This window comes from Sinohyriopsis cumingii, chromosome 6, assembly GCF_028554795.1.
Source record: "Sinohyriopsis cumingii isolate HCF-2022 chromosome 6, ASM2855479v2, whole genome shotgun sequence".
Classification (NCBI taxonomy): Eukaryota; Metazoa; Mollusca; class Bivalvia; order Unionida; family Unionidae; genus Sinohyriopsis; species Sinohyriopsis cumingii.
The window spans coordinates 65,006,978-65,034,538 of NC_142966.1; the positions used below are offsets into that span (position 1 = coordinate 65,006,978).

At 34.1% G+C, this 27,561-nt stretch overlaps 1 protein-coding gene across 1 annotated transcript in view; it reads left to right on the plus strand.

The window, feature by feature from the left end:
* LOC149797104 (enteropeptidase-like) overlaps positions 1 to 19,897 on the plus strand; it is a 58,697-nt gene extending 38,800 nt beyond the window's left edge. Inside the window, exons 15-24 of the mRNA XM_089960341.1 lie at positions 435 to 545; positions 888 to 998; positions 6,196 to 6,319; positions 7,137 to 7,241; positions 9,472 to 9,512; positions 10,913 to 11,087; positions 13,413 to 13,702; positions 15,940 to 16,076; positions 17,128 to 17,284; positions 18,497 to 19,897. Of these exons, the coding sequence (XP_089816467.1) occupies positions 435 to 545; positions 888 to 998; positions 6,196 to 6,319; positions 7,137 to 7,241; positions 9,472 to 9,512; positions 10,913 to 11,087; positions 13,413 to 13,702; positions 15,940 to 16,076; positions 17,128 to 17,284; positions 18,497 to 18,531 (1,286 nt within the window). The 3' untranslated portion in view covers positions 18,532 to 19,897. The remainder of the gene's footprint in view (positions 1 to 434; positions 546 to 887; positions 999 to 6,195; positions 6,320 to 7,136; positions 7,242 to 9,471; positions 9,513 to 10,912; positions 11,088 to 13,412; positions 13,703 to 15,939; positions 16,077 to 17,127; positions 17,285 to 18,496) is intronic.
* Positions 19,898 to 27,561: the final 7,664 nt, after the last annotated feature.

The following is a 27,561-nucleotide window of genomic DNA, read 5'->3' on the forward strand; positions in this document are numbered from 1 at the left end:
TACATAAACGAAATCTTAGAATTTTGTTTGTTCTGCAGTGATATCAACAAGAAAAATCTTATAAATTTATAATTACACTCAAAGAAGGAATATTAAAGTAATGTGCGTATGCAATGATTAATATTCACAATATGTTACATTCTTGTGAGTTTTCCTCATATTTGTCATCAAACTGACAACATAAGTTTCGAAATCATAGCAAATCTAAAAGTCAGCTAGATTTATTACATGCATTTTTGGCTGTCATCTTAGAAGTCACATTGTCCTCGGATAGTAAGTTTCTTTGGAGAATACTAAAGGTGGAGGCTTACGATGTCTGAGTGAACTATGTATGTTGCTGGTTTAATACATGCGTGTGAAACTCAGAGCATATTTTACATCAATTAACTTATTTTTTCGAATATATTGTTGATTTTATTGTATCTAACTTTCAGAATGTTCCGCTGGGGAACGTATTTGTTACTACTCAAGCCAATGCGTTCCTGAACAGTATTTCTGTGATGGAATTACAGATTGTCCATTAGCTGAAGACGAAAAGAATTGTGGTAATTTCTCTTCCTATAACAATTTAACCCTGCTTTTGCCTTTCATTTCTGAGATTTCAAAAGAAAAATTGTCATAAACTGGATTTAATAACCGAGAGTATATTCAAGTGACAAATGTGTCCATTTGCTAATTTTATTAATTAAAATAATACAAATAATTCTAAAGATTAATGAAATATATATTAAAAATATCAGATCGTTTTATGAGTAAGGATGACTGCTTTAACAAGTGTATATCATGCCCCGATCAACAGCAAACGTGTACCAATTTAAGTTCATGAACACTGTACTAATTTTGGTCGTCGATGAAACAGTATTTCTACATTTTTTATAATATTAAAGGGAACTGCGCTGCGTCAGAATTTGCATGTATCAACCATGAGTGTATCCCAGTATCGCAAAGATGTGACGGACTTCCACAGTGTAAAGATTCATCCGACGAATACCGATGTGGTAAGTTTATATCAACAATCAATTTATTTCACTAGAACATAAACTGAAAATTCAAGTGACTCTTAATCTGTTATAAGTTACTTTCGAAATATTCCTAAATGTCCAATGACAAATCCATGGTCTTGAATATCCTAATATAACAAAAGGATGCAATACGGAATGTCTTTGAATGAAGTCACAAAATTCAAAGTTATGTTTTATTCCAAATGTCCTGAACACTTCACTAAATCTAGTGAATATTTTCATTAAATAATTCCTTTTTAATTATTTTTGACTTAAAACAAATTTGAACATTTATCACAAACTGATTCCCATAGAAATTATTTATTTGCTGATCAAATCCGTATTTATGAACAGTTGCACTTGATCTACATTATAACAGGTTATGAAGGAGTCCACCTGAAAGCTTAGTTTAATTAGTTTAACAAACAAGATTCACGTTGAGCTCAAATGCTACGCAAACATTGTGTTTTATGATGTACAGTGTATGGTCATGATGTAAAGGTAAGCGCCTTATGTAGATTAAATATACATTAGCAGATCCAATTATCTGTCTGTAGATATATAATTTACATTTGACATCTGTAGCCTGGTTCTTATCCAGTTACGACGCTTAGCATTGTACCTGATTGTGTTACCCATCTTCGTTCTGACCCACTGAGGAATGGGTCGATTTTTGCTTTAGTATCCTCTCCAGAGGCATCTTGTTTCTGAACAGTTTGTGTGCACCTATTTTCATGTCTTCGCTGAGTTGGTACGATTTTATTAACCACAAAAAGGACTGATGAGTCTCTTTACCTAATTAGCAGCCAGAATATATTGATTATTCGGTCCTCCTTGGCGTAACTCGATTTGTTATATTAGCGGAACGCTATAGTAAACGAAAAACTGCAATACAAAATAATAGGAAAAAATACTTAATGTCTTGACGGGTAATGAATTGATAGACTCGAGAAGGCAAAAGAAACCCAAAAATCGTACACACTCAGGTCAGTCGCATTTGCGAAACCAATCACCTTTCTTCACTGGGCCACGAGTTGACGAGTGGTCTAGGGATCATTGCCATCTCTCCTCTGTCGGCGTAGGTTCGAGTCTCGGATTAATGCTGGCCGCAGTGTATAGCATATCGTGTGCTGATAAATGACATAAAACACGACAACAAACTGTATTCAGAGAAGACAGGACACTAGCCAAACGTTCCCTCACACGTTTTACTCAGCAGGGCAAAACAATCGCTAAATAAGTACTTTACTTTTAACAATTATCTGCAATAACACCAAATAACCCGGATTTACAAGGGTGGAGTTATGGAATGGATAAAAGAGTAACTGAAATCCGTAGACAATACAACGTTCGCGAAATAAATCCATCGCGAAGTAACTTCTTGGCTATTTCACAGAAAATCTATAAGACCTCCTTGTAGACCTCAAAGGGCTACTGAACAATATGCAGTTTAGGACCGTGCACAGTGCAGATTTTAAATGTCCAACAGAGGATTTATTGTTTGGCCGCTTTCGTGGAAGAAGCTGTATTGTGTTCGCGTTCAGACGCTATGCTTTTTGCGAAGTTTCTTGTCGAGCTAGTGGGCTGGTGAAAAACGTGACTGTGGGTCCAACCCAGTGACCCTTATTTAGGCACTGGGTTAGAACCTCAGTTAAATGAATTTATATCTGCTGGTAGCAAGCTCAACATATTCCATCCATTTTTCGAATGAATGAATCCACGTGGTCAAGCTGTGTCCTTTTTATATATAGAGTCCACAGTCACTCTAACGCCTGTATCGCCCTTGAAACATCTCAACATAGCAAGAAGACTGATCTGACGAACGCGAAAATGGTGATCTCTATATGGGCATGCTACAGTTGACTACCGTCGTAATACATTCGTTACAGTTCAGAACATCTCCTCTCCAGGAAGTATCTTTTGCGTTCCGCTTACTCAGCAAAGACGCATTGGAACGTCGAGTTCGCCACAGTCATTCATAATGCACTGGGTTGTACACTTAATATCAGCTTTAGTCAACAGGACGGCTTCCTGTGCGTACCTAAACATCACAATAAGCACACTGCTATACTGAGGGAGCTGCCCTTCAACCGCACATGAACTACAGTGATTAAGGTGACTGCAACTGTTCTGGTTTTTACTTCTTTGGTAAGGTGTCATTGATGGCTAGCCGGATGATCCCTCTTATGTGCTCTGCGAAACGATCATGGTAGGGTGTGCCATTACAGTTTTGCCAAAGGTCTTATCTACTAAGGTTTTGAGGTCATCCGTAGCGAGATGGCTGGCATTTGTTACCTCGTCCTGCTTTGTAAGTGTGATCATCGCGACACACAGCCTGATCGACGACAAACTGTTTTTCAATTCGACTTTTGGCTCGTCTCTAGTATTTTCTTGTATGGAAGCCAGAACATCATCCTCGTAAATGTGAACCTGCCTCAAATCAGAACTGTCCAAATAGTTTTAACCAGGCATGTCAATTGTGGATAATAATACCTAGCTGAAAAACTATAGATCTAGTACTGTCAAAATTCTCAATCAAGTTCTTGGCCACACAGTCATGATAGCCATGTCGCAATGAGACAAGTTCATCCTGTAGGTGTTTTGTAAGTGGTAGAGGCAACTCTGTCCATACAGGGGTTATTTCAGTAATGACTAACAGTACAAACAAGGACGCAATAGTAGTCATTTTGGAACATAATGATAATAGTTACAACCTGGGTACCATGGCATCTCTCATATCTCACGCGGCTCTCATGATCAATCTCTACTACATAATTGTCTTGATCGCGATCATAAGTAAGTGGTTCAGCTTCCTGGTGCGGCGGTGGTACACTCTCCACGTTTCGCTTGCTTAGTGTGGGGACACACTACTGCGCTGTAGACCTTTAGTTTGGTCTAGATGCTGATGCCTCTTCTATTCTAGACGTTGGCATACAGTCTGTGGAAAGTTGCGCTGACTATGGCAATGCGGAGGTTCACCTCGTCAATAGTGATGATCTGTGACAGTGTGCTGCCAGTGTAGGTGAAGCAGTTCACCACAATGATTGTCTGGCAGTTGACGTCTATGTTGAGCTCAACAGATGGCTTTCCAGAGACCGAAGCTTGTGTAGGAGCTGTAGAAGTTATCACTGCTGCGTTGCAGGTCTGCTTCTAAGCCAGCGTTGAGGGCACAGTCATCAGAACATACGAATTCTCTCATGTTGTCTGTCATAATCTTAGTTTTCGCTTGAAGTCAATTGGGGTTGAACAGTTTTCCATCTGTACGGTACCTGATGTCGACTCCAACATCGCCGTCTCTGAAAGCATTAGTTAGCATAGAGGAGAACAATAAACTGAACATTGTCGGTGCCAGAACACAACCCTGCTTGACGCTTTAGACCACTGGTAGTGCCTCAGATGTCTCTCCAATGTCATGGACTCGTGGCTGCACGCCGTCGTAGAAATGCTGCACCATGGATATAAATTTTCTCGGGCATCCCTACTTGGCCATTACCTTCCACAAGCCTTCTCTGCTGACAGTATCGAACGCCTTTGTCAAGTCGGCGTAAATAGAGAAAAGGTCGGCGTTTTTCTCTTGATATTTCTTTTGTAGCTGCCTCGCAGCAAACACCATTTCGATGGTACATACATACATACATACATACATACATACATACATACATACATACATACATACATACATACATACATCCATACTTACATACATACATACATACATACGTACATACATACATACATACATACATACATACATACATACATACATACATACATACATACATACATATATACATACATATGGAACTCAGTGAACTTAATGTTTATGCATGTATTTGAGTGAAAAGGCGCTCGGGTTCTGTTAATGTATTCACCTTTACCCCGCGTGGTTTGTTTTCATTTCAGAAAGACAAAATGTGTTTCAGATTTTTGCATGTATGTCCTGTTTCTCTCTAACTGATACTATGTAGGTATGAGCTGCTTGTCTAATAATGAAAACTCCTACCTTTTTTCTCCTTAAACTACACTTTTCTTTCATAACAGATTGGAATTGATGTGGTGACAGAGATTTTTTATTTTTGTTCATAAGTGGTCCTATTGTCAGATGTGGGTTGGTTTAGATGCTGGTTAGTAGATGGGGTGCTGGTCAGTAGATATGGGTACTGCTCGGCAGATGTGTGTGTTGTTAAGCAGATATGGGTTCTGATCATTACGATTGTGTGTTGATAATAGGTAATATGCTTAGCAAATATACTATGTCGATTTGTAGATTTATTTTATTGTAATTTATGGTGTCTAAATTCGTTACAACAGGCCAGTGCATATCACACGCTCTATCGTCATTTCATATGAACTTTACGGAGAGAGATATTTAAATGCACTTACGCGTCTCATTTTCAAAGTTAACAATGATATCTGAAGGATCCTGATGTACAAAAGAGGATAGTTCTTTGCTGATTTTGTATGAATTATGTTTGAAGCCAAGCCGATGTCTACTTGATAAAAGGATGGCTAATAATAAAAATCTATAATATTTTACACAAATATCTTTTGCTAATTAATCCTATAAATTAATTTATTTTCCTAGGTATCAATTAACTTGACTGAGAAGAAATATACACTTTCTTTGATACTTAAATTCGTTACGTTTTTTTTCCCTGAAAGAATACTGTTCGTTTGGATTTTTGTATTTATTGATTAATAGCTACACATGTAGGGAAGCAATCAAGTGACTGCAGAGTCAAATAAAAAAGTATATGCATTACCAAGGTATATGTGTGAGTATGAAATTACTAGCAGAGAAATGGAATATTAATTCAGTTCGGATTGTAGTGTCAACAAGGCGCGGTATTGTAATAAATGTAGGCTTCTTTATTTGATTATCTAATTAGCAACATTTTGAAACCTGGTACCTTAGTTTAGCATTAAGTGATACTTTATAAAGACTATGAGTATGATTGTGCCCTGAAAATGTTCGAGATATAATCAATACAAACTTTATTTGGAGATGGAGTTCAGATAAAACATACTAAATGACTTGTATTAATTGTGACTTTGAATTCGTTACAATTTCCAGATTTTTGCAAGAGTGAACAGTAAGATACAAATGTTATAGAAGACATCTTCCCATTAAATTGTATGATCTTTAATTGCCCTACATTTATCCATCGTAAATTAATTCTTAATTTTTATTTAGTGATAACGGTCAATAATGCTGGAGGCGTCAAGGTTTATCACTCAACATCCAACTATTTCCCGGTGTGTTCGACAAACATGACTGCCTCATTAGCGAAACGGCTTTGCCACCTATCCGGACAAGGGTATGTTTTATTTACAAGGGTATACGCTTGTTCAGGGTGGATTTTGTTGCCAACATATTTTCCTTGACAACTAATGTTTCGAATGAAAATCATGATTAATAATAGGTTAACGTTATTGACCAAATTCATTATTGCTCCCTATACGTATGTCTCTAAACAGTTTAGAGCCTTTGTATTGATTTTCGGTTTATCGTCAAAATATGGATTTGCACTTTTATCATTAGGATTTTTATCTTTAAGCAATAACATACTTAAAAATGGATTTTAATAACACCATCCTAAATGTACATTTTAGGCCAGCATGCATTTTACGATCATGATAGGTCCCTGAGTGACCGAGTTATCTAAAGTGCTCACCGTTACGGATCACTGCCATCTCACCTCTTTCCGCGTGGGTTAGAGTCTCGTGTTCGGCCTATGTGGGTATGTAAGAAAGCTAGCCAGCAGCTTCTCGTGTGTCGGTGGTTCTCTCTGGGGTTGATACAATTCCATCATTTCTTAGGTACTTATGGACAAGCTATCATATTCGGTGGTGGTTTGATAGTTCATGCTACGTTGAAGCTGCCAGCCAATGCTCTGTTTCAATGTCAAGAATTCATCACCACGTAAAAATAAGATTCGTCCTTTATATACATTTAAAATTACTACAAATGAAAAACGAAACAAAATAAAATGTATTTAATGAAGGCTTTTTCTATTCCTTGTACCATAAACTGCATTTCGTACCCTCAAAAAAGGTCATTAATAGCATAAGCTCATGAGAAAATCTATAATTTGAGACGGTTCTATTCTTTTCTTTTCTTTGCTCTTCTTACAGATCTGTAACGTTGTTTCTGCCGGCGGACAAAACCATTCTAGGGTTGAGATTTATTCCAGATTCATCAGCATCTAACACACTCATGCCCGGGTATAGCTTATCAATGTAAGTTTTAAGAGCGAAGATCCAAGAAGGTGAAATTAGTACAACGAAAACAGTTCATATGGGATTTCTGAAAAAATAAACAAAGAAAACGAATAGACTTTATTTTAAAATATACTTGGTCGCCTCGTTAGACAACTGAAGCAATGGTCAGGTTAACGTTCATTCTATCTCGTCGGCATGATGGCAATGTGACCAAGAGGAACATGTCAGGCAGAATAATCAAATCGACAATTCTTAAACTAATTTCAGCATTAAATTGAAAGCAATAATAAAATTGATTTAGGATAAATAAAATAAGACAAAGGCTAACATTTCCAATCCCAGCAGCCAAAGGAAGTATGTTTGATTGAAGCATATCTCATCACAGTTTTCACCAACAACAGTACCTTTATTAAACAGTGACTATCCAAAGAAGACAAGAAACACTGGAATTAGAATATTGTTACTTGACCGAACATCATCTGAATAGAGTCCAAACTGTTAGAGACAATTTCTTTCAAATAAGTAGCCTACGTACTAAATTGATAAGATTTTTATCCTGATGTGTATGTATGTATATATATATATATATATATATATATATATATATATATATATATATATATATATATATATATATATATATATATATATATATATATATATATATATATATATATATATATATATATATATATATATATATAAACAAACTCCATACAGACATCTACTCGATACCATCCGACAAACACCAGTATCTCCTGCCAAGTAGCTGTCATCCAAAACACTGCATTAGGAACATCCCATATAGCCAGGCACTGAGGATACGCAGAATTCGCTCCGACGATGAAACATTCCTATATAAAAAAGGTCTGAAGAGCTATCTAAACATTTAATTTACCGAGGCTACAACAAGGACCTGATTATCGAGGCAACCCAAAGGGCTAAACAAACAAACCGCGATGAGTAATGAAATATGGAAAGAAGGAAACGGCCGATAGGATACCATTTATCCTGACCTACCATCCAGACAACCCCAAAGTAGATAAAATCATCCGGAAACACTGACCCATCGTGGAATCGTCGGACGCACTAAAGTTAATTCTCCCTAACAAACCTGTAGTAGCCTACCGGAGACGAGAAAACGTCAAAGAAATCCTAGTCAGGGTGAAGCTAACGCCAATCGCTAATCAAGACCACTCTAGTGAATCTGGCCCCTGTGGCGATAAAAGAGTGGAAAACCTGTCAACATATGATAGAGACCAGAACATTTTCTAGCACAGTGGCTAGAGAAAAACTAAAAATACATGGTTCAAATAAAACGTGCAAAACAGAGAATGCAATTTATCTCATGACATGTAAGATCTGTAGCCTTCAGTATGTCGCAGAAACTGAAAAGCTACACAAAAGGATCAACTTTCATAGATTTGATTGGATGACAAAGAAGCTGTACAGAAGCCCAGTCGCAGAACGCTTCTCTTCCCCTGGCCACACTTTCAGTGATATAACACTTATTGCAATTGCTCACAACCCCAACTGGCGTTCCCAAAACAGGAAAGAAAATGAATCTTACTGGATACGCCGACTTTGAACATCGAAACCAAGCGGTTTAAACCAAGAAGACTAGAAAAAGACGACCATGCACAAATAAAATTATCTTTTGAAGCCGACACATTTCTTTTAAATAATTCTCTAAATTTGCTTAATAGCCCATGACAACTATAGCAATGAAATATCAGGGACATAATTTGTGTTTCCATAACTTTACATAAAATAACATATGTCGTTATGGCTCATCAATTTCTAGGTCAATACAAATATTTTCCAGTATGAGGAACAAACTGAACTAAACTAGTTGAAACATAATAAAGTCAAAAGGTTTTATTCATGTAGAAACACCTAAGCAAAGTCTGGCAAACATAACCGTTTTTCTGTTTTATCTGTTTATCTTGTCTATGTTTTGTACTTGCCTTTAAAAAAGACGCAATAAAGAGTCGAAAGCTCTCAGGCAAGTTAGATTCGACATATGACTTGTATTCTTCATTTATTACATTATATATATATATATATATATATATATATATATATATATATATATATATATATATATATATATATATATATATATATATATATATATATATATATATATATATATATATATATATATATATATATATATATATATATATATATATATATATATATATATATATATAAGCGCCTTAGTTTAACTGTGGTTTCATTTCAGGGAATATTGTCACCCTGTTGAATTAAAATGTGAGCATATCGGTGAGTTAATACCTTGTTTATAGAACAACGGCAATAGTGTATTTAATAAACTGAAATTGTTTGTCCATTTTTAAATAAAATAAAGCTTATTTTACTGTCACAGATCACCTAGATGATTAACTGGGCAATTACTATGTGCAACCACTCTTAATGCACTGAAAGTTTACTTAGAGATTGAAATATATGGATCTAGACTGGTGACCTTTGCAGGAACAATGTTTGCAGACAGAATCATTAATCGGCTCTCAAATTTGGGGATTATTTTGTGGATGTATCTGGATAATGATAGCGAAATTGCTGTTACTAACCAGTAACTGTTGCAAGAAATTTCAGTGATTGCATCAGCTGATTTAAGTGTTGTAACTTAAAGTCGATCTCATATGGAATAATTTAATTGGTGTCGTATAATTGATTTTAATACGTAGACTATACAATCTCCATTTAAAATATCCCCCCCCCCTTTCTCCGTCTTTCTCAGTTGGAGTAAGATAAAACACATTTACAAATGGTTGCAATAATCAACTGACAGAAAATTTCAGGACAGCACACCTTACACTCTAGGTTGTATATATATATATATATATATATATATATATATATATATATATATATATATATATATATATATATATATATATATATATATATATATATATATATATATATATATATATATATATATATATATATATATATATATATTGATAGTTACATATAATAGTAACATTGCTAACGGCATTTCCGATCATTTTGAACATTCCCAGTCTTTCAGCAACAAGTTTTACTTCATGCTGGAATAATCAAATTTCCCTGGATAGAGTCAGACTAAGATAGTATGTTGTGTATATTTAGTAACGCGATTATCATCGCCCCTTCGCATTTTAATAAGCGATAATAATAATAATAATAATAATAATAATAATAATAATAATAATAATAATAACAACAATGTCATTATCATGACCAGGACATGTTGATCTGTTTTACTATAGTATATATACATTAGTGCCTGTGCATATATATATATATATATATATATATATATATATATATATATATATATATATATATATATATATATATATATATATATATATATATGATAACTGGTTAATATATTGAATACCACGTGGCAAACGAATCACATTGTGCTAAATATTATATTAAATAATTATTATTCATATTATTAGTATTCATATTATTATTATTATTATTATTATTGTTGTTGTTGTTGTTGTTAAATGTTCCTTTTAGCTACGTTAAATTTATTATATTCTCTATCTTTAGACAATGAATACTGTGTTAATTGTAGTTGACATTTATTTTATATTATGAAACGTTTAATCTTCTACGTTTTCTTGTATAATTTATTTCTGGATTTACTTGTGTATTGGTCGTAGAATGTGGCACCAGTTTTTTGTCTGGCCGTATCGCTTCACAAAGGATACTTTTTGGCCGCGAGGCCACATTGGGCCAGTTTCCATGGCAAATTGCTTTGTACAGAAATGGCATATTTTCCTGTGGAGGATCCATAATTAATCCGAACTGGATTCTTACTGCTGCACACTGTGTTGCGTAAGTGAAAAGAAATTTTATGTTTTATTGTGTATTTAGTTCCGAATCTGCGGGTGAAGTAAATGCAATATAAATACATTTTTTATTACACATACTTAATTTCGATTTGCAATCCTTGCTATGCGATATGGCGATGTGCTGTTTGCACATAATGTTAACACCCATTTCATGGTGCAACCGCTGATCACATTACATGGTAGCACTTTCATACATAATAATTAATATTAAGCTGGGCTCACTGGCTCAAAAACGATATAAATCATATTCAGTAAAGGAACATCTAGTAGTCCTATTCTCACAGCTTGAATCGTCATTGTCTTTCAACCTACTGAGGAAAAATGTTTGCACGGCAGTATTTGTAAATAATGAGATGGCTTGCAGGGTCATATTTGAAAATAAAAGAATAGCTTGAACGTTCATATTTGAAAATAATCATCCATTTCAGTTGTACGGTTACAATAAATGAGCCTTGTCTCAGTTTTTGTAGTCATAATTCTAGGCTACAAAATATTTGACAATAATCCTACATTATATTTTATAAATAACAGATGTTACTTATTTAGACTCGAATAAACAATAAGAAAGAGTGAAAACAACAAGCTGGAAAAATACTGTAAAAATGAAAAAATAAGAACTTACGGTTTTAAAAATAAAATCCAGGAATAATCCAAGAATAATCCAGCAATACAATTTTTAGAAGTCCTAATATTGAAATGTTAAAATGAATTCAAGTTCGAGTCCCGTTTAAGATTCCAACATGGAAGGCTATGACGTATGTTGTATCCTGTACAGTGTGGTTGTCTACAGCTCCTTGTAAAACATAATAAATAATCCTCCGGTTTTGGAAATCCAAATAACAATTTTAAGAAATGACTTTGTTCAAGAAGTCTGTATGAGCATACGTATATTTCCAGGAAAAAATAATTAATCCTTTTGAATCCAAATAATCTGATGAAAAATTAACATATAACTCGGGAACTGGCTTCAAGAGAAGGAAACGATTTGACATTAAGCATTTTTAAGCCCAGAATGAGATTATTTATCTAAAACAATTATTACACAGTAATTGTGAGACGCAGAATGCGTACTTGTATAAGGGTCACGTGATCATGTTTACATCACGTACTTTCATCACGACCCTGACTAAAACCAATCATTTTACTCTAAGAATAAAAGTTGTTTACTTCACCAAAACTACTTACAAGCCTAGGGTCACGTATCCAATACAGCCTCGATCTGACACTTATTATTTCCACAATAAAAATAAATATAAAAAAGATCTTCTTGACATGACTCTAACTAAATTTGAAATAAGGTCGGGAACCAAGTTAGCCTTATCTGTTTACACAAATGAACAGTCAACTTCAAACTATTTTCTGGAAAACGTATGAGTTCCTAGTAAACAGAACTACATTATTTTGACATATAATGAAATTAAAAAATAGAAAGATTTAATACTTACAAACATTTAAATCAGATATAAATTAAATAAAATATATATAACACATAAAAGACTCATGTCATTTTCCTATCTAGTATGATTCATCACCAAAGAATACAAAGCACAGAGGTTATAAAACATTCAGATCCTCAAATTAGGGCTCTGATTAAACTTTGTTTTGTGACTGGTTATGATGAACGCAAAATTGACTATGACTGATTTATGATTGGATACATGTAAACCTGGAGCTGATTAGGTGGTATAGTAACAATATATTTTGTGACCTCTTAGTCAACAGAATTATACACCTAAAACAAGCAATAATTTTGACAACTTATTTTTATTACCTTTGATGAATTTAGATTTGATGGCAGAGACGATCTTAATAAATCGGATTTATAGGGACTAAAGGAAAACCAAAGATAATTACATTCTACAAAACATAACTTTTAATAATCGGTGAATGATTCATGTGAGTAGGTGTTCAAGAACCATTGACCAGATTATCTTTCCTATTATTATCAACACATCTTTTGTTTAGGTTACTAATTGGCAATTTTATATTGCTTTTTTCATAATTATGTGGCTATTCAAGGAACCAAAATGATATCATATATGTATTGCCAATAATGATGATTTTTTTAAATAAATATTATAATCTAAATAAGATGCATCGTTGCAGACAGATACTTCATATTACAGTGTGAAGACTCAAATACGTCATTACGATTACTATTATAATACAGAAACCAAAATAAAATTCTCACACAATGCAAATAGATTTGGAAACGGTTCAGTAATAAAAATTCATAATTATATTTTATATAGGTAAATATATGCATAAATAACTAGCATATGAAACTATAACCTTAAATTTGTTTCAGTAACAACTCGTACGACTACATTGTAAAGCTCGGTAAAGTTGATCTAGGCAGTATACGTCAAGGATCCGAACAGCTGATTTCAAGAAAATACATCCACCATTCATACGATCGCAAACGCTCATCCTATGACATTGCCCTTTTGTACTTCACGACACCAATTGTGATGAATGATTACGTCCGACCAGTGTGTTTGTCTTCCAACATATTCTACCAGGAAGTGCTGAATCAGGGTCCAAATGCAGAGTGCTATATAAGCGGCTGGGGTGACGCTGAACACGGGATTTTTTATGGTAAGTTATTATCTGGATTTCTATTTACAGAACATAATATAAAATGCGCATTTAAAAATGAATATAAATGATTTAGCATGTCCATCTTTAAGGTCCTATTCATTGTTTTCCCTCACAGTATAAATCTTCGTCTGAAGAGTTTAGATGATTCCTGCATCTTTTGAAATCAGCCTTACTGGGGAAAAAACATTCTAGCAAATATTTGAACTTTTAAGAAAATCAAGTCCAATTGAGATCTTTCAGTCGCGTTTCGTGCACAATAAAACACAGAAATTTATGTAGGTTATCAGTATGCTTTATTTTTCTCACAATTCAACTCAAACATTCTGAACAAAAATTACTTAATTGCATGCATGAAATGAAAACATGCATTGTCGCAGGAGACAAAACAAAAATCAACATTACATTTATTGTACTTTTGAGTATAATCAATTAAGACCTAACTGCGAGCATCTTTTAATGCTTTGTACTGCTTTCATAATTCTTCCTCTGTTATATGTCCTACTTTGTGGACTAAACTTTATTTTTTTAGATAATTTATAATAAAAAAACATGCCCACCACTGTAGAGGTGTGTGCTTACACCCCTTTAGATGTTTGTGAGTACGGAGGAATTTGATTATACTCCTATGTGAATATTGGACATTAACATGAATAACAAAATATATACCATGTTAGATACCTTTTATATATATATATATATATATATATATATATATATATATATATATATATATATATATATATATATATATATATATATATATATATATATATATATATATAAATCAATAATGAATGAAAAGTAAAATGAATACATATATAGATACATACGTACGCACATACATACATAGATACATTCACGCACCATTGTTACATACATACATACATCATTGTCCCATACATACATATATAAATGCATACATACATACATACATACATACATACATACATACATGCATACACACACACACGCACGCACGCACGCACGCACACATACATACATACATTCATACATACATACATACATACATACATACATACATACATACATACATACATACATACATATATACATACATGCTTACGCCTATTCCCTTACCAAATAGGTATAATATATACCAATGTGTGTTCAACAACTATACCAGATCATTTGAATTCTTACATATTCGTTATCATTAATTCAATTATATCATTGGAAATGTCATTTATGTAGTCTGCGCAAATAATGGTATATTCCCATAGTTAACTGGAAGTTCCATGTTCAATATTTACACAAGGAAATCTTAATTTATATTGTAAAATATATAGACAATTTTAACATCATTATTTTGTAAATTATATAATTAATGTACATTTATTTAAAAATTTATTATTCTATACTTATCTGTTTATGAGCTAAAAGTATGGAAGTAATGATGTTAAGTCTTTAATCTTGTATTAACAAATCCAATTAGATATTGACATTTGATCCTTTCATCTGAATTTATTTGTTTGTATTTCTTGTAATAGTTATAATATTTCCTCACAAAATGAATGACAAAGATCAGAAAATTCAAATTAATTGTAGACCAGACATTTTGTAAGAAGTTTCTTTTTTGTTTTAATATGTTTATTCCTTTCATCCCAGTTGCTCCCCAAACCAATTAAAATATAAAAACTTTTAAGGATGTAAAAATGCATAAATATAATCATTTCGTTCATTAGTTTATAATTTCGAACACTGAAAATCGGTAGGGATCTCAACACTCTCATCTCTTTCGCGTTTCCTTAATACGGCTGGAGTGATGGAATACCTCGTCCATGATGTCCACCGAACAATTCCGTAAATTTGGGAGTTACATCCCTTATAATGAATTTAAATCTTGCCCTTCGAAATTTAATCAATTGTTTAGACAAATTGTTAGAACTAATCAAATACTTTATGTGTATGTTTAGTCCAAGGAACCTCATCTTTTCAGTGATAATGGTCTTGTCCAGAAACGGGAAAAGGTAAATAATAAGGCTGATTTGAACTGTGAAAACTCCGTTTTGAATCAAACACAAACAATTGTACACCGATAGACTACCATATGTTGCGACATTAGAGAAATATGAAAGGCCAAGTTTACAGTCTTTTCAGATCAGAGGCATTTCATGATCTTTTTTGTGAAAAAAATAATTTGGATTTGTTAATATTAATAGCAACAAGTTTAAATGCCGTAAATGAATCCACGACTGCATTATTCAATATTGTAGATGAAGGTATAAGCCATCTTCGGATGACCAGGGTGCAGCTGATTGCGAACGATGAATGCGAGCAAATGCACGATTGGTTTATTCCAAACACTGTGGTATGCGTAGATAATTCAAACTTTGGAACCCCAGCATGTTATGTAAGTATAACGAGTTTTAGTCTCATGTCGAGATCTATTCTTAAAATAAAGTTACAGCTAGGCATTTATTTTATTTTCATTGGAGAAAATACGTTAATACATACGACCTAAATAAAAATTGGAAGAGATTTTGAATACAATATTATATAAATGCAGTTATATTAAAACGATATTCATTTCTTCTACACGTGTAAGTCTGCATGCATGCATGAATCCATATATGTATGTATGTATGTATGTATGTATTCATGGATGTATGTATGTATGTATGTATTCATGGATGGATGTATGTATGTATGTATTCATGAATGGATGGCTGGATGGATGGTTGGATCGCTGAATATGCATTATATGTTCTGATGAATCGTCATACCATACCAAACAGCTTACTTTGGGTTTAGTTAAATTTTTTATTTGCCCTCTCATGCAAGCATTTCATTTCCTTAAGGAGACGAATTAAAGGCTTGTGTGAAACTGATTACGAAGAATATTACTTTACCGTATTATAAAACGAGACAAAAAACAACCAAAAAATTCGAGAGATAATTAATCATTAGATCTTTTGCAGTAACGAAAGAAATTGTGCACTGTTCGAATCAAACTGTATAATGTACATTAAACAAAGATCTACGATGGGGACATTCATATTTCCTTTTATTTTGTTACTGATTTAAATATGCAGAAGCGCGCGATTAATATTTAGCTGAAAAATATCACATAATATTGAGGGGCCCCGAGTGGCCATCACTGCCATCTCACCTCTGTCTGCGCTTGTTCGAGTCTCGGATTATGCCAATGTGGGTATGTGGGAAAGCTTGCCAGTAGCTTCTCGTGGGTCAGTGGTTCTTTCCGGGGTTTTCCCGGGTTCTTCCTCCACCATTAATGCTGGCCGCCAGGTATAGCCTATCGTATGCTGAAAAATGGCGTTAAATCCTACAACAACAACATAATATTGATCTTGTAATTAATCTTGTTGTATCGTATTTTGCAGTAAAAAGTAAGGGGGTTGTCGTTTGATTGTTTGATATTTGCAAGCGTTTTATTTTATTAGGGAGACTCCGGTGGTCCATTAGTCTGCAGAAACAAGCATGGACGATTTCAATTGCTTGGTATTGCCAGTTTTGTTTCTCATGGAGGATGCACGACAGAAACACCAACTGGCTATGAATTGGTCCATCCTTACTTGGACTGGATACGAGATCTGACAGGTATCAATCAATCAATCGATCAATTAACCTATCAATCAGAACATGTACGTTAAATGAATTAACACCATGTTTTCCATACACTGTGCTCTCAATAAGTAACTTTACTCTGGTTAAATTGTCAAAAATATCCATCTAGGTGTTTAAAATGGAATTAAGGAACCTAAAAGAAATGACGTTTTAAAAAACTCATTATAAACAAGCTCATTATAATTGTAGAATTTACAGGACACGCCGTGACTTCAAAATCACGAAATGGTCAAGCACATTTTTTTTGCATTATCGGTTTTTCTGTATGCACAACACATTGGCTGAGCATTCTCTGGGGTTATTCGGAGTGTTCGAGTCATATATCGCCAACTGATGGACTTTTAGAGATATAATTAGTTTCGGCTTTCTTTCTGAACATTTTGCAAATCACACTCACAGTATGCCAGAGTATGCCCACGATAAACATTAATTTATTCAGAGTAGGGTTATTATTCGGATGATCATGTATCATATACTCAAATATGTTCTAGCAAATTGAATCCTTTCCTGTAAGTATATAAAAAGAGATTTATCTGTATAAATTCATACGTCTCTTTGTGGTAAATTTGTAATAACAAATACACCTGTGTTTCGTCTATACTCAGCTTTATATTTGTGAGATTATGATATATGCTTGAATAACTGAGTATCATTTATTCGAATTTATTCGAGCACATTCATTACACCATGTTGTTAGCCTAAGGAATGGAATAGGTCAACATTTTAAAATACTTCAAGAGTCATGCAGAAATTAGACCAGCAAATATAATTTATATGTGTTACAACAGGATCCTCACTCGAATGATTTAGCATCACATATTGAAATTTACCGGGGGGGGGGGGCATATTCGGATATGCGGAGCCTTCGCCTCCTCCAACCTCCTTCTACCTACAAATTAGCGCGAAAAACTCTTCATGTAAGTTTTCTGTCTGGTTAACAATATAACCTGGAAAAGCTTGATATGCATCCGTTTCTGAGAACTTAACCCTATTGACCCGTGCAGAGGGTATTCTACGGATACATTGTAGTAGATATATCAAAAGGAATTAAATGACTCTTTAATTGTTCTCGTACCTGCAAAGCCTTTCGAGTAATGCAACTATTATTTGCAATGAAGTTCACGAATTTAGACCTTTAAAAAGGATATAAATGTTTTTGTCTAGTATTATTAATTTCTTTTTCAGGCTTGAGTTTTACAGACTCAGAATCTAATGATTGAAGGTCTGCCAGAAAGGATAAAGAACTTCAGCATTACACAATTATCATCAGACGTCATTAACTATCTGCACTAGTAAACATACATTTATTAGGATGATCACTTATGAAATGTTATAGAATAAGGCTTTTCTGCTAAAATGGAGACTTATATACAGCTGATGGTCCAACCAATCCAAAATCAATGAAAATGGTATGGGTTGGCGTCCATTTGCTTGCGCATGCTTTCATTTAATATATCTAGCTATGTAAGCTTAATTGTCTATTAGAAGCTGCAATAATAAATAACCCACTATTCAAATTCATCAAAAATAAGTCTTATAATTTATGCACTTGCTTTTTAGAAATCATGAAACTTGATAAGCATGCAGATTAAAATGTTCCTGCAGCAACAGTAGCCATTTTAAACATCCTGATAGAACTGCTTCTCTTGACCATTGCAGGATAAGCATATTAAATATAATCACAGGGTTCATCGTCTTGACCATTTGTAGGATCGCCATAATTAAGATAGTTATAAAGCTACTTCCTCTTAACTATATCAATGATTTCCATGACAGCTGACAAGCGCATTATGTCTAAACTTCTGTTTCTTATAAATCAAACTGGTACGTACAAGGAATTTTAAATGGACACTAGGTCAGTGATTGTAACCATCAATCTGTAAATAATTTTCAGTAACCACGCAGAGATTTTTATGAGAGTTAACTTTCATATTTTTTCATTTAGCCACTATGTAAACAAATCAAAATGATGTCTCGGAGATATTTGGTCCTTAAGCAATTGATTATTCCAAATTTGCTCACGTTGTATAAATGTTGCACTGATTATAATAAAACAATTTTTTTCTTCATCTTAATGTATGTTACCCCCAAAATTAAAGTATTTTAGCTTACACATTCTTTATGGCTGTCAGATCATTCTTGTTAAAAGGCCCTAATTCTGGACCACTTTACCTTCTCGTAAACATTGAAACATATTTTTGATTCCGAGTATTATTTTACTAATACAAATAGTAACCAACATAAACAGATGCCCCTATTCCATGCGATATGACCATCCGAGTCGCCATCTTGATATTAAGGTTAATTGTTAAAATATATTCGAAATTATGCAGAAACCTAGGGACTATATATAATTAGAAATAATGTGTTGGAAAATGATTTCATAATATTTTTGCGCGGATCATCTAAGCAGTGTCATTTTCTTATTATGTGCTATGACAGGTTAAATCCAGTTTCTTTAAAGAAACACACTTGATAGCTAATATAAATATGTTTTATACTATGTATCAATTTCATTAAGATCCTTTTCTGCGTTGCTAATCATCAGAAGTTTAAGTTTCATTGCTGTGCTACTCCGACCATTTATATTTAAGATACAAACATAAAAGAATATGAAATACTACAATCAATTTCAATTAAAAATGCTAATGTAATATTATCTTGACGTATTGCTAATTATTTACATTCTCATTTGTTTCAGAAAAAAATAAAACTATTGCAGCAATACTGGTTATTACTGCTGATGAGTCTTCTGTTTTGTTTCATATAATACATATTATAAATGTCTTTAATAATGTATTTTTCTAGAAATTACTGAAGCTTACATAAGAATAACCATAATGTGCATGTTTAGATTAATCTTATATATATATATATATATATATATATATATATATATATATATATATATATATATAGAGAGAGAGAGAGAGAGAGAGAGAGAGAGAGAGAGATAGATAGATATACACACACACATACATATATATAGAGAGAGAGAGAGTTTGTACGGGTGTCTCAAAGGGGCCTATTTAAATTTTGGAAAGGATATTGATTAAATATAGCAGCTTCCATTGGTCGAACTTCTTCAGCCAATGCGTTTTAATAACTTGTGTATTGACAATATCTTTTTTAAAAAATCTTTACTTGTTGAATATGTAACTAAACCGTCATTGATGTACCTTCTGAGTAAATCACTAAGTTTCATATCATAAATGCTGTATATCTGACTGAACAGTGGAACACACTTTAAACGTTCCACTACACAATATTGTTTGCAGGCAAAATAATGCCTTTTTGGTTCTTTCTACCCCACAAGTCATCGTTATTCAATTCTCAAAGAATAAATGATCAATGTTTTGATATGATTTATGCAGCTGCAATGAATATTCAGAGCTGCAGATATCTCGTGACATACTAATGCGATTTAGTTACAAATCATTCTTAGTACCCTAGTTTGGGAAGATATGATGCAAAATAGATACATTTGACAAAAGAAATCTACTTGAAAAGAACAGAAAAAAAATCACTTCTACAATAAGCATTTGTTGTTAAATATAACCTGAAGCAAACAATTATAGTTTTTAGACATTCACACTATCGAGTACTCATACAGGCTCTAAATAATAGACTGAATAGCAGTTCTTTTCGGTACAGGAGGGGATTGCTCAAGACTTGAACTGATTAAGATAACGATGACAAATTACTTAAGACTTTGTTTAAGCCATTACCAAGCACGTTACCATTTTTTCATAGAAATTACAACCAAGGCGAATCATGTAATGTTTTCAGCACCTCCATTACACATGCAATCGCGAAAAGTATGAGAATGTTATTGAGTTATTTTGTATGCAGTGTTTGTTTTGCTTGTTTCTATTTGTAACTGTCTACGATCAAGACACAATGAGAGTTTAACGTGCTTGGGAGTATTTTTTCTGTTGCATTTATTCTGGAAATGGTGAGGTAACTTTAACAGCTTGTTACTTATGGCTGCACTAGTGGATCCTTGTACCCAGCCAACTTAGTCAAATCATAAGGTTGTACATTAAAAACACAAATTCAATATTACAATATTTGCAACACTATTCAACTATTTTTCAAATACAATACGTTTCCTTATCTTCAGTAATATAATCCATTTTCAATGAAATATAAGCCATCATGACAGAATGGTACAATAGCTGAAACACCCAGCGTGGAAAGGGACTGACACGTACACATTTATTTAAGCAGTAGAATTCAATTACGTGAATGCTTTTATTTGAACGAACAGTTCACATCTTGGAGCACCTAATCACGTACAAAAGTGGCTTTAGAGTAATAGTGAGTAAAGATATATCCGTTTAATGGAACTGAATATAACCAATGAAAGCAATACAATTTTAGCTCCGCTATCTGCTACCTTTGACACATTGTTGAACAATTATCAAAATTGTTCAATATTAGTAGTAGTTTTGCAACACAGATCGTATTTAACAAAAGTATTTCATTGTATTTTTATGACTGCATTTAGTAAATAATCCAGTCTCCACGCCTATTAATAGTTTAATTATTTCAATCGGACTGAAAAGAACAAAATGTAAAAGATGCATATGATACAAATCGGACGTGTTCTTCAATAGTCAGTTCCAACTTGTTAAATTGCAATTTAATTTCCCATTTCTTATCTTTCCATTTTCATTTCAGTTTCTTCCTTCTGCATTTGCTCTCATCTTTCTCTTGTTAAATTTGCATTTGTATTTGCCTCTCCTTTTCTATTTCTTCTTTCTTCGAGGCGAAATAGAAATGGAGCAAATGCAGTATCTCCTAAATAACGTAACTCGTGGTCATAAAATGTTGCGAGTCTCCAACTGAAAATGTCTCAGTTATCAACATGCTGTTATTTTACAAGTTAGTCACATCACATGCCCAGTAACGTCATCCTTTTGTCATCGTATTGCGGAAATGTGACGGCAAAATGACAGACAAGTCAGTTTTCAAACACAAAGTGAGTATACAATTTTATCAATTCAAATTAGAAAATCATTTGTGTTCTGTTTATGGACCTAAAATACTTGATACTCAGAAATCAGTAGCTGGATGAAACTGTAGGAGGCAATAAAGGAAAGTGAAATACATTCTCCTCAAAATATATAGTCGACTCTTTTGAAGTACATGTGGAAGAATTAATCGAAAAGTCAATATTGGTAAGGAGAATTCCGTTTCACTTATCAAGTGCTGAATGAAATTTGTCTTGTCTACAGCCGTAATCTCAGGCAATATTAAATACATTAATATCAGTTTTCGATGTCAAAATATCTTTGATGATGGGCTACGACAAAATTATAATCAATATCATTTAGATGATGGGGAAATGGCTCGTACTGACATATACATCTTCAGATCTAATTTAGAAAAATGAAATGTACCTCTTGAATGAACATCGTCAGATACAAAATAGTACGTGTTGGAGCATGGTGTAGTCAATCTCCTCCGTAGTTCCGCTCCCGTATGTCTCATAGTTGCAAGTCCAATACTTTGCAAATTGTTCGTGGAACATTGTTTTTAAAGGGCATGGAGCAGACAAATTAGCCGAAATTGTTTCAAGCGCTAGACAGATATACTGTTTTCGTAACTAAGAGTCTGGCGAAAACATTTACTGTCCGCTCAAACTGGGAGTTTGCAATTAAAGTAGAGAAATAGTGATAATTTGGTATACTTATTTAAGAATTTAAGGATATCCATAAGCCATGGTATTTCAATGGAAAACTAGTATTCTGTGCTTAAACTATGAACATAAGAAATGTGCAGAAACAAATAGTACTGACTATTGTTGCATGCGTTTGGTGGAGTTCAGAAACGGATGTACAGTACACCCATGTAGAAACTGCAGTGCTGAAATATGGGCAAATTATAGGACATGTGCTAGCACCAAAGGAGTTAGTTTAATAAATTATTTATGAACTACAAGCTAAACCAAGTTAATATAGAAAGTTAGGTTGATTTAAATTATAATTAGTACAACTGATAAATAATTATTGAAAATATCATCTTCTAGAATATTTGCATTTCCTGCAATTGTGCGATCTGCATGTTTAGTACCCTTTACAAATAGTTTCTCTCCTTCTTTAACTAATATTTCTTCAATATCACTCCATCATGAAGTGGCTCTGACGTTTTAGCGATCTGCTGATACACATATTGTTTCATTCTACCATTTCCTGTATCAACAAAGTCTTTGACAAAAGTAAATGACACGCCGCTGTTTTTGATTATATCATTGTTAATCAACACAACCAGATTCTTTACTGCAAAATCACCTTTCAACTTGACAATGATATTTTGCATGTCCACATTGGATGTTTGAGTTTGCCAGTTTGATTCCAATAATCACAAGCTCACTTGGATCGATACCAACAGAAACACAAATAGTAGTCTCAGAGAAATCCGCTTTAGACGCAAATCGGCTCTGATCCACATCGGTACTATGCCATTGAGCTGAGTAACATCCATACATGTTAATATACATTTTTGTATAATATTAATCGTACTCTAATGTGAAATCAATAAGTGTCTACGGTGTCGGTGAACGATTCAGCGCATGCAACCCTTCAATGACAAGATGACAACATATGGGACCATGCAACTGGGTTTGTACTAACGTACGGTAAACAACAGTTGTTTACCACACTTTGATGAAAAGTTAAGAACTTCAACTGGCGATGCAAGTCCCTACGAGGTGTTACCCTGTATGCGACACTGTGATTGCCAGGACACATTGATGCTGCTTTCAAGTGTGCATGACACCATTAATGTACATTCATCTCACATAACATCATCATGAAAATGTTTGATCGATTTTGCCATCGGATGTAAATCAAGCTTGGGCAATGAACGGGTCAGAGGTGTGATCGTCCGCGACTACTTCAAGTGGTGGTGCAAGTCCATACGAGGTGTCACCCTGTATGCGACACTGTGAGTACCAGGGCATGTTGATGCCGGTTTTAAGTATGCATGGTACCATTGATGTGAATTCAAGTCGCATAACATCATCAAGAAAATGTTTGATCTATGGACAGGCCAAACGTGTGATCATTCGCGATCTGTAATTGAACTCCTTTGCCTGATCGAAATATTTCACCATCTTTTACTTTTGGGCAAATTCTAACGTGGATAATTCTAATATCACTGAAGTGTTATTGTATTTGGCCGCATTAAGCTGTGTTTGGCTCAACCACATGTAGTCATTTCCAGTTAATTTTGCCTGAGAAAGTTTTAGAATGACCCTACACTTGTTTTTGATTGAGTTGTTTTATTTCCGCAAGTTGATTTGGAGTAAGGCAGACCCTCACATTTGTATTAATGTACGTAACAGGTTTAATGATGAATTCGAAAAGTTTTCTACAAATTGTCATTGGTGCATTGATCACCCTTATTCGATCACTAGCACCCTCCAACAACAGCGTCTTGGCAGAAAGTATTACAACACATCACCGATAACCATCACCAGCGTTGCCAACGAGTGCATGAAAATATATATCGGATTGCCTTACCAACTGCAAATGTTCCTATGAAAAGTAATAAAGCTTGTATAACGTACGAAAGTCTTGTCTATAAATCTGAAGACACGTGTCGACGTTTTGATGTCTGTCAATATACAACAACAAATTCTGATATGCACGTGCAATATGATGAGTGACTTCGGTATAGCTAAGCCGAATTTCTTTAAAGGGTTCTTTCTTGATGGCCGTTAAATTGCAAAGAGACATCATTCACTTCAATTTCAAGTTGTCAAATATAATTTTACTATGTGCCTTGTCATTATCATGCGCTGCAAGCTGAAACACCAGAAACACATGTTTTGGTGTGTCTAAGGTTATGCTGAGTATTTATTTGCCAAGTAAACTCAACCGGAATAACAGTTTGCTAGGTGTACGTCTGTGGTATGTGAAATGACAGGGATGAAGTGGTTTCTCACTGCGAAAGAGATACCAAACATGATTATGTACTCAGGGAAGGGGACAACACAATTATCCACAACGTTAATGTTTTCAATACACCTGCATCACTCCCAACTGCATGGTTGGAGTTGTTTTTTACGAATCAATGTGACTGTGTGTTTAGCTCCAAGTATCACCTTGCGAACATCTCTACAAAACCCAAAAAAGTGATTTAGTGGAATTACGCACGAAAATCTCAAAGATGCGCAAACGAATTGTAATAGATGGTGTGAAACTCCAAAGTCAAAATTAAGATTGTGAAACGGTAAATTGTCTACGCCTGCATCAGCGTCGCTAGTAGCATTTCCAGGCTGTCTAATTATATTTAGTATGTGATCTGCGTGATCAAATACATCTTTCACAAATATCCGTGTTGGTCCAGATGTTCTCAAATAATCATGGTATCTGGCTAGTCAGATAATTGTTGTGGCCACGTCAACAGGTCACAAATTGATTCGATTTCCTTTTCATCGATGTAATAACGTGCACTGTTAAACAACGCCATGACACCTCTTGTTAACAAATCCCACTGGGGTTTTTGGCATCGTAATTGGCATTGTTCTTACGTATCAGTGTTCCCTCAACTTCCAGAAATGCCTCACATGGAAGACAGAAAACCTAGATGTGTCTTGCACTTGCAATTTTAATTGATTTGGGTCCATGGCTGGATATGAGTAATACGGAAATTCTCTCTTGCTTCAATTTACTAACACAGACGCTCCCATGTCAAATGCAGGGTCATATACATGTTGGAACTATGTAACTGCAAATTTTGTTTAAATTTCTGCTTATACAATATTTAGTTTCTTTAAAACTAATGTGTGATGACTTTACCACTTACATTCAAATCCACTCCCAATTGCCAGATATGCAACTGATGAATCTGATAAACGCCATTGAGCAGGATCGTTAATGGTTATACTATCTTCAGGCGGCATTGATTCTGTTGATGGTAACATACCGGAACTTGTTATGATTTTGCTGGTGTTACTAATTGCCGTATTCGATCTTGAAACGATTCAGCTAAATGCGAGCCCAGTTGTTTTAATCTATCGACCGGTGCACTTTCAATAATATCTACCACTCCCACTGCAGCTAGTTTAGCAATGGGTGGAGCGCGTGATGATACTCCCGCAAGTATTTTTGTTGAGCCTGAAAATCATCAACGAATAGCATAACATAGCCCAGTTCCGTAAAATCTCATGTACACAGGTTTCTCGCATTAACTAATACATAGAGATGACATGTTTCGAGATTAAGGATAAAATAGACCTAAAAAAGTCTGTAAAAGATGGCGAAATTGATTTTACAAGTTCGGTCCATATGAAACTAACCTTATTCTTACTATTATAACACAATATATATATAGAATTAATACACGTCAAAGATCAATGAATGTACAATCAGCAAAACTTCACTGGCATTTAGAGATCGATGCATTTCAAAATTATACGTTTCTCTTCTGCACGCAATCTTCCACATATCATAACTTTCAATAATAAAAACCAACAAAACAATGATGTCTAACCAAGGAAACACCAACTTCTTAATAAGACTGTTGTCGATTGTAGCACTAGTAGTATTCGAAATAGTGTAATTGTCCCCATGCCTGTTTTTCGGGTCTAAGCTTTCTCGAGCCTAAGTATTATGAAACAGTTTCATAATGCAGCTTGGATACATTTTCCACAAGAGACGCTAGAGAATTTCAGACAGTGTGCATTCTTAAAATCATTTCATTCTGGACCTAACTCGCCAACTCTTTTGTTTTTGAAGTAGTTCGTGCTACATAATATCACAAAACAACATGAAATCGAAACGGAATGTATGCATCAATGTCAACGAATCTTCTGGTGGTTAGCTTCTGACTTCTTCGTTCATAATTTGACGCAAATGGCCACATTAGAAGTTATTGCAAGTACTGTTTGCAACTAAAGCAACAATCCAAATTTCGATCTGTGATTATGAAACTTTACGGAATTGGAGAATCGAATACTGAATAAGTAAACAGATTGAAAGGTTTTGAACATTATCCATGAAAACGTCATAGTGTTCAGCATGTCGTCAGAAGAAAACTTGCATATGTAGCAAAAAGAATAAAATGGCCGGTGAACCCATACAGCAATCAATAAAACCTTCAAACGGTGTCCTATTGTAACGTTAACTGTTACATGTGCGCCATTGGCTGGCTTACATTTGCGATACAATATTTGTATCATTACAAAAATAACGATTAAATTAACATTCAGTATAATCAGTGTATATCAAGTGTGGTCT